General features: G+C 51.8%; 1 protein-coding gene across 2 annotated transcripts; it reads right to left on the reverse strand.

The window, feature by feature from the left end:
- Positions 1-3551: 3551 nt before the first annotated feature.
- Positions 3552-7551, reverse strand: TSEN34 (tRNA splicing endonuclease subunit 34). Of its 2 annotated transcripts, none has more exons than XM_019978591.2 (5): positions 7500-7551; positions 6161-6407; positions 5675-5924; positions 5270-5524; positions 3552-4034 (listed from the first exon to the last, which is right to left on the reverse strand). In XM_019978591.2, the coding sequence occupies exons 2-5, from the start codon at positions 6401-6403 to the stop codon at positions 3847-3849; spliced, it is 936 nt and encodes a 311-aa protein (XP_019834150.2). In that variant the 5' UTR covers positions 6404-6407; positions 7500-7551; the 3' UTR covers positions 3552-3846. The 2 variants fall into 2 exon arrangements, with proteins under 2 accessions (XP_019834150.2, XP_019834149.2); XM_019978590.2 differs by lacking the exon at positions 7500-7551 and adding an exon at positions 7290-7438.
- Positions 7552-7861: the final 310 nt, after the last annotated feature.

A 7861-nucleotide genomic window follows, 5' to 3' on the forward strand; every position in this document is an offset into this window, starting at 1 on the left:
TTGTTGATGTTTTAATTCATGTGACCCATTATTTCTATCACTAAAAATAATAATAATAGGGGGCATTCTAGAATACTTAAATACTATGCATCAGGCCCCATTCAAAGAATTGTACCCATGTTAATTTACTTAATCCTGGGTTTCCCAGTGGCGCTAGTGGACAGAGAAGCCAGTCAGGCTACAGCGTGTGCCTACTAAGTTGCTTCAATCGTGTCCAACTCTTTGCAACCCCATGAACTGTAGCCCACCAGGCTCCTCTATCCATGGGATTCTTCAGGCAAGACACTGAAGAAGGTTGCCATGCCCTCCTCCAGAGGATCTTCCCAGCCCAGGGATCAAACCCGTGTCTCTTGTCCCTTGTATTTTCAGGCTGGTTCTTTGTCCCTAGTGCCACCTGGGAAGCCCTATAGTTTCCTGTGCTATGTAGTGTCAAGTGGGCCTTAGAAAGCATCACTACGAGCAAAGCTAGTGGAGGTGATGGAATTCCAGTTGAGCTATTCCAAATCCTGAAAGATGATGCTGTGAAAGTGCTGCACTCAATATGCCAGCAATGTTGGAAAACTCAGCAGTGGCCACAGGACTGGAAAAGGTCAGTTTTCATTCCAATCCCAAAGAAAGGCAATGCCAAAGAATACTCAAACTACCGCACAATTGCACTCATCTCACATGCTAGTAAAGTAATGCTTAAAATTCTCCAAGCCAGGCTTCAGCAATATGTGAACCGTGAACTTCCTGATGTTCAAGCTGGTTTTAGAAAAGGCAGAGGAACCAGAGATCAAATTGCCAACATCCGCTGGATCATGGAAAAAGCAAGAGAGTTCCAGAAAAACATCTATTTCTGCTTTATTGACTATGCCAAAGCCTTTGACTGTGTGGATCACAATAAACTGTGGAAAATTCTGAAAGAGATGGGAATACCAGACCACCTGATCTGCCTCTTGAGAAATCTGTATGCAGGTCAGGAAGCAACAGTTAGAACTGGACATGGAACAACAGACTGGTTCCAAATAGGAAAAGGAGTTCGTCAAGGCTGTATATTGACACCCTGTTTATTTAACTTATATGCAGAGTACATCATGAGAAACGCTGGACTGGAAGAAACACAAGCTGGAATCAAGATTGCCGGGAGAAATATCAAAAACCTCAGATATGCAGATGACACCACCTTTATGGCAGAAAGTGAAGAGGAACTCAAAAGCCTCTTGATTAAAGTGAAAGTGGAGAGTGAAAAAGTTGGCTTAAAGCTGAACATTCAGAAAACGAAAATCATGGCATCCGGTCCCACCACTTCATGGGAAATAGATGGGGAAACAGTGGAAACAGTGTCAGACTTTATTTTTCTGGGCTCCAAAATCACTGCAGATGGTGACTGCAGCCATGAAATTAAAAGACGCTTACTCCTTGGAAAGAAAGTTATCACCAACCTAGATAGCATGTTCAAAAGCAGAGACATTACTTTGCCAACAAAGCTTCGTCTAGTCAAGGCTATGGTTTTTCCTGTGGTCATGTATGGATGTGAGAGTTGGACTGTGAAGAAGGCTGAGCGCCGAAGAATTGATGCTTTTGAACTGTGGTGTTGGAGAAGGCTCTTGAGAGTCCCTTGGACTGCAAGGAGATCCAACCAGTCCATTCTGAAGATCAGCCCTGGGATTTCTTTGGAAGGACTGATGCTAAAGCTGAAACTCCAGTACTTTGGCCACCTCATGCGAAGAGTTGACTCATTGGAAAAGACTGATGCTGGGAGGGATTGGGGGCAGGAGGAGAAGGGGACAACAGAGGATGAGATGGCTGGATGGCATCACTGACTCAATGGACATGAGTCTGGGTGAACTCTGGGGGTTGATGATGGACAGGGAGGCCTGGTGTGCTGCGATTCATGGGATCACAAACAGTCAGACACGACTGAGCGACTGATCTGATCTGGTTTTATACCTGCTTTACATATTGTAGTGTGTATATATTAATCCCAAACTTATAATTTATCTTTCCTCCCCTCACTGTTCCCTTTGGTGACCATAAGTTTGTTTTCTATGTCTGTGAGTCTGTCTGTTTTATAAATAAGTTCATTTTTATCTCTTTTTTTTTAGATTCCACATAAAAGTGATTGCCATATAAAACTTGTCATTGCCTTACTTCATTTAGTTATCATCACCTATGATAATCTCTAGGTCCACCCATTTTGCTGCCAATGGCAAGATTTCATTCTTTTTATGGCTGAGTAATATTCCATTGCATACAGGTACCAAACCTTCTTTATCCAATCATCTGTCGATGGACACTTAGGTTGCTTCCATGTCTTGGTTATTGTAAATAGTGCTGCAAGCATCTTTTCAAAGTATGGTTTTCTCAGTATACGTGCCCAGTAGTGTGATTGCTGGGTCATTTGGTAGTTCTATTTTTAGTTTTTTAAGGAACCTCCATACTGTTCTCCGTAGTGGCTGCACCAATTTACATTGCCACCAATAGTGTAAGAGGGTTCCCTTTTCTCCACACCCTCTCCAGCGTTTATTACCTGTCGGGGGCTTGAGTTCTATCCCTGGTCAGGAACTAGATCCCACATGCCACAACCAAGACCTGGTGCAGCCAAATAAATACATAAAAAAAAATTTTTTTTAATCAGTTTCTTAAATATTGGAAGTTGGTATTGGTAATGTTCTAGTAATTTCTTAAGCAGAAAGGCAGCTCTGCAAATTGTTTCCCAAGTGCATATTTCATACGTATGTGTTTTAGCTTTTGTAAAAAATTGTGAAATAGAGCATACATATAAAGGAGGATCTAGAAATGTACAGTATAAAACGTAATTCTCCGAACACCTGAATAAACAGCACCCAATCCAAGAGCAGGACCACCCCCGATATTCCTCTCCCTACTCCTTAAAACTGCAACAGTTGCCTCCTTTTTTTCCCGAGTTATTTTTTATTTATGCCTTTGTATGCATCTGAAATGTCTTAAAGAAAGCTTTTCCAAAGTAAGTGTAGTGCAGTGGAATAGCTCGGACTTCAGAGTCAGAAAGACCAGGTTTTAAACCCCAGCTCAGACGGTAAAGAATCTGCCTGCAATGGAGGAGACCTGGATTCGATTCCTGAGTCCAAAAAATCGCCTGCAGAAGAAAATGGCTGCCCACTCCAGTATTCTTGCCTTGGGGAATCCCATGGACAGAGAGCCTGCGTTTAGTTGCTCAGTCGTGTCCAACTCTTGTGTGACCCCATGGACTATAGCCCATCAGGTTCTTCTGTCCATGGAGATTCTCCAGGCAGGAATAATGGAGTGGGTTGCCATGCCCTCCTCCAGGGGATCTTCCCAACCCAGGGATCGAACCCAGGTCTCCCACATTGGAGGCATACTCTTTACCATTTGATCCACCAGGGAAGCCCATGGGGTCACAAAGAGTTGGACACGACTCGGCGACTAACACACCTGCTCCTTACTAGAGGTGGGACCTTGAGCAAGTCATTTCCCCTCCCCCAGGCTTTTCCTCATCTGCCCAAACACCTGCAGCAAATGCCCACACCTCCCAGGATTGTCTTAAGGATTCAAATCACAAACTCCACACCGATTCAACAAATTTATTGGGACCTAAGCCCTGTAGAAAACAGAAATCAATCAGCTTTCACACTCAGGAAGCTCATGGTTGGAAACTGGTAACTATAAAAACAACACAGCCACTAAGTGCTTTGGATCGGGAAGGGATATAAGGAGGATGTAGTGTTTATAAATCTGGAATCGAACACTAACCACCAAGAGAGGCAGGAGGTGGGGCGGGGCCTCCCACGCAGAGATGAGCTTGGAACCATCTAGGAAGGGTCTTGCCACGGACACGGCCGCGCGCCCACAGGTCTCTGGAGCTCACTGCAGGCTGGCCCACTGCAGGGACGTGTAGACCACCTTACCATCGGGCTGCGGGGAGCAAAGCAGCAGCGTCTTTCTGACACTGGTGCCCAGGCGGCCAGCCGAAACCAGGTCCTGGAGTGGTATGGGATCCTCTGGAGCCCAGCACTGGGCGATGTAGTGAGCGTGGAAACGGAGCGGGTCACCTGGGTGAAGGAGAGAGGCAGGTAGCAGTTTCCACTGGTGGAAAGCTGGAAGACACTGGGACCTCCAACACGGAAGGGATCGCAATGCATCCAGCCATCACTACCGATATTGTAAAAGACACCCTTGGGCCTGGGGGGTGGAGCAAGTTGACACATTATGTGAAAGTGAAGTTGCTCAGTCGTGTCCGACTCTTTGCGACCCCATAGACTGTAGCCTACCAGGCTCCTCTGTCCATGGGATTTTCCAGGCAATAGTACTGGAGTGGATTGCCATTTCCTTCTCCAGGGGATCTTCCCAACCCAGGGCTCGAACCCGGGTCTCCCGCATTGTAGACAGACGCTTTACCATCTGAGCCACAAAAACAACAAGTAACTGAATATATTGCTGTCAGTCAAAGCCATGAGGAACTCAAAAGGGTATCATGTATATCGTATCATAAATATCCAATGAGAAGTGACTCAGACTAAAAGAGAATGATTTACAACAGAAGGGTGAAATAAAATAGAATTAAGGAGTTAATCAAATTTTTCTGAAAAGGGCCAGATAGTAAATATTTTCAGTTTTGTGGGCCATGCTGCAAATACTCAACTCTGCCAATCTAGCACCATAGCATCAACTGATTAAATGTAAACAAACAGAGTTGTGTTCCAATAAAACTTTATTTAAAAAGAAAACCTGTCAGTGGGCCTCATTTGACGGGCTGAGGGGAGGGGAGCTATACTTTGCCCCCAGGTTAGATGAACCTGACCAAGTAAAGTAGGACCCTGAGTAGGGAACTATACAGAAAACTAGCAGGTAACATAAATCTAAAAAAGCAAGGCTTCCAACAATTCTACTCCTCGGTATTTATCTGAAAAAAATAAAATGAAAACCCTAATTCAAGAAGATAAACGCACCCCTATGTACATTGCAGCATTATTTACAATAGCCAAGATATGGAAGGGCTTCCCAAGTGGCTCACTGGTAAAGAATCTGCAGTATGTATGTATTATTAAATATAATAATGTACCTAACACTACAAAATATGGTTTGCTTTTTATTCTATATATTTTCTGTGAGAGTTCTTTTTTTCTTCTCTTTGTTCATTTACTAAACTGCTCTCCAAAAGAGTTTGGGTTCCCAAGTGTTTCCTGTTTCTTAGAGGCTGAGAAAAGGAGACCAAAAAAGGGGGGAATCGCAGAACGGGGTGGGATTGTGAAGAAAAATGTCACCAGAGGTCCCAACACAAACTCACCGGGATAGACCAGGAAGTCACCCCCAAACTTGCCGGCCGCACTGAGGAAGAAGCCTCGTTCCCACAGGTCTCTGTAGATGCTGTAGCGAAGCTCATGGGCAGGGCGGCCAGCGTGGGGCCAGTCTTTGGACTGGACACGCCAGTCCAGGGGCCTAGCCTTGATGGGCCGCGGCCGAGCAGTGGCCAACTGGATGAGCAGAGCAGACTTCGGTAAGGGGGCCACTCCATTTGAAGGCCCTGGCTGGGGAGAGGAGCCTGGTGGGGATGAATCCAAGAGAGTTTGATGAATCCAAGGGGCAAGGTTTTTTCCCCAGCCCCCAGCAAGGTCCAGCCCTAGAGTGCCAGCCAAAAATTCCTCAAGGATCTCTTCCCTCCTTCCCCTGGTCCGCGGACTCCAACCCCCACCTTCATGTGCTTCCTCATGCTCTCCAGCAGCCTGGCCAGCACTGGCCTCATTCTCTTCGACAGCTTGCTTCCCACCGGCCTCCTGGCTCCCACTGGTCCCTGATTCCTGTTCCAGCTTTAGCTTCTTCGCAGCCTGGCCCTCTGTAATCTTCTCTAGTAGCTCCTGACGACGGGTCTCTCGGGCCTCAGCTGCCAGAGTGCTTTGTTCCTGGAAGCCCTGCTCTTGCTGGCGCTTGAAGGATGCCAGTGCCTGAGAAGTAAACTTTCCTGTAATACCAGGATTCAGGCATGCCCTGCCTTAGGAAGCTAGGAATCCTGACTCTGGCCCCTCCAAACCTTGGGAAATGAACCTGGGGATCCTACTACTCTCACAGAATTCCAGAATCCAGGACTCTCAGATCCCTCCCACTTCAGGACCAGTCGTCCCCGGCCTCTCCTCCCGCAGGTCCCCCGGGAAGGGCGCCCCAAGTCTGCCCCGCCCCTTACCAGGCTGTGTTGACGGGGGTCCGGGCGCGGGGCGCTGACCAGGGTCACTGCACCGATCTCGGCCAGCAGTCGCGCCTCCTCAGGCATCAGCAGCAGTGGGAGGCCCAGGCGCGAGTTCTGGCGGGGCCCGCGGGGCAGGGCGCCCACCGTGCGGCCCCCCACGCCCAGGCGCTCCCGCAGCGCCTGCACGGCCTCGGCCCCCCACACCAGGGAACGGCCGTTCGCCACCTCCACCACCAGCATCCTCCTGCGGGAGGCCAGGTGCACAGCAGTCACCCACCCGGCAGCACGCCTCTCGCCGCAGGATTCGCGACGCTGGGAGGGCGCCCACAGCCTGGCCGGGGGTCTCGGCGAAGCCCCACCCCTGAGGCTCGTGGGGCGGAACCTCGCTCCGAGACGCGTTCGCCACCTGCTGAGCGGGAGCGCTAGCCCCGCCCCCTGGGCGCCGGGCTCCGCCCCCGGGCGATCCCGCCAGGCCCCAGGGCTGACCCAGACGACGCCCCGCCCCGAGAGGAGCGCTGAGGCCCCGCCGGGGCGTCTCGGACCCTGCGGTCAGCATTCTGGCCAGGGGCGAGACTGGACGCGCGGGCCCTCGCGCCTTGCAGCAAAGCTTGCCGTAGGGCGGACCACGCCCCCTCCGAAAGGTCCGTTTCGGCGTCGCCGTCCGGTGTTCCGTCAGGTGTCGGGACCTCCGGAGGCCAAAGCCCCCAGAGGCCACGCCCCCTTCGGGTTCCTCGGGGACGCCTCTCCTTTCTGAGCCCTCGAGGTCCGGCCTCAGGTCCCCGCTTTGAGCCCGGCTCGCAGAATGCGAAGCCCCGCCCCCGCCCGAGCGGGGCCGCTTCGTACTTTCGGAAGTCCTCGGCTCAAACGATCGCGGCCCCGCCCCCTCCCGAAGCCTAGGCGTCAGGCGTTCGGACGGCCTCGGCTCACGTCTAGCCCACAGCCTGAGGCCCCGCCCGCTTTGGCCGCGGGCTTTCCCCCCACCCCCCCGCCCCGGTTGGAGTTCCCGCCCTAAGACCGAACCCCACAGCCGGAAGCCCGGTCCGTTCTCCGCTCGGGCGGGCTCAGCCCGCTCGTGAGCGCTCCCTTCAGAATGTGGCACCGTCCTCTGACGGAAACAGCTATTCACCTCGTAAACACCAGCTCGCAGTCCCAGCGGAGCCACCCCCTACGTAGCGCGCCACGCGGGGCTTCCTCCACCCCCCATGCCGACCCCCTGCGTCGGTGTCGTCACGCCGCCACCTCAGCGGAGCGGGAAGTGTGGGGCCCGCCCCGCAGGGCCGTAGCCCTGCCTTCCCCCTAAAGTGTAAACCCCTCGAACCCGCCCCTCGAAGCGCACCTCCCTCCTCGGTTCCGGGACTAGGAAACGGGCCGCTCGCCACGCTGGCCCCGCCCCTTGAGGTAGAACGCTATTTGCCCCACCCCCTTGGGGGGGGGTTGCTTCTGGGTCCCGCCTCTTTCATTTGGCCAAAGCCCGTGGCTCCGCCTCTGTCCTAAACCTGAGACTCCGCCTATGAGCAACCCAAGGTCGCTTCTACCCGACTACCTCCGAAGGGAGCCGAGGCTGTGGCCCCGCCCACATCCGGCCGAAGCCCTTGGCCCCGCCCACAAACGAACGTACTCGACCACCTCCGAAAAAATCCGAAGCTTGTGGCCCCGCCTCCAAATCACCCCCGGATTCCGGCCGAAAGAACCTGGAGC

The sequence above is a fragment of the Bos indicus genome, chromosome 18, assembly GCF_029378745.1.
Source record: "Bos indicus isolate NIAB-ARS_2022 breed Sahiwal x Tharparkar chromosome 18, NIAB-ARS_B.indTharparkar_mat_pri_1.0, whole genome shotgun sequence".
NCBI lineage: Eukaryota > Metazoa > Chordata > Mammalia > Artiodactyla > Bovidae > Bos > Bos indicus.

What these genes read in the sequence shown, in the direction of transcription:
- TSEN34 (XM_019978591.2), bottom strand. Translation starts at nt 6,403, where the DNA reads ATGCTGGTGGTGGAGGTGGCGAACGGCCGTTCCCTGGTGTGGGGGGCC. An exon ending in ACCCCCGTCAACACAGCCTG is followed by an intron (nt 5,925 to 6,160) that starts GTAAGGGGCGGG and finishes TTTACTTCTCAG; the next exon opens with GCACTGGCATCCTTCAAGCG. An exon ending in GCATGAGGAAGCACATGAAG is followed by an intron (nt 5,525 to 5,674) that starts GTGGGGGTTGGA and finishes CATCCCCACCAG; the next exon opens with GCTCCTCTCCCCAGCCAGGG.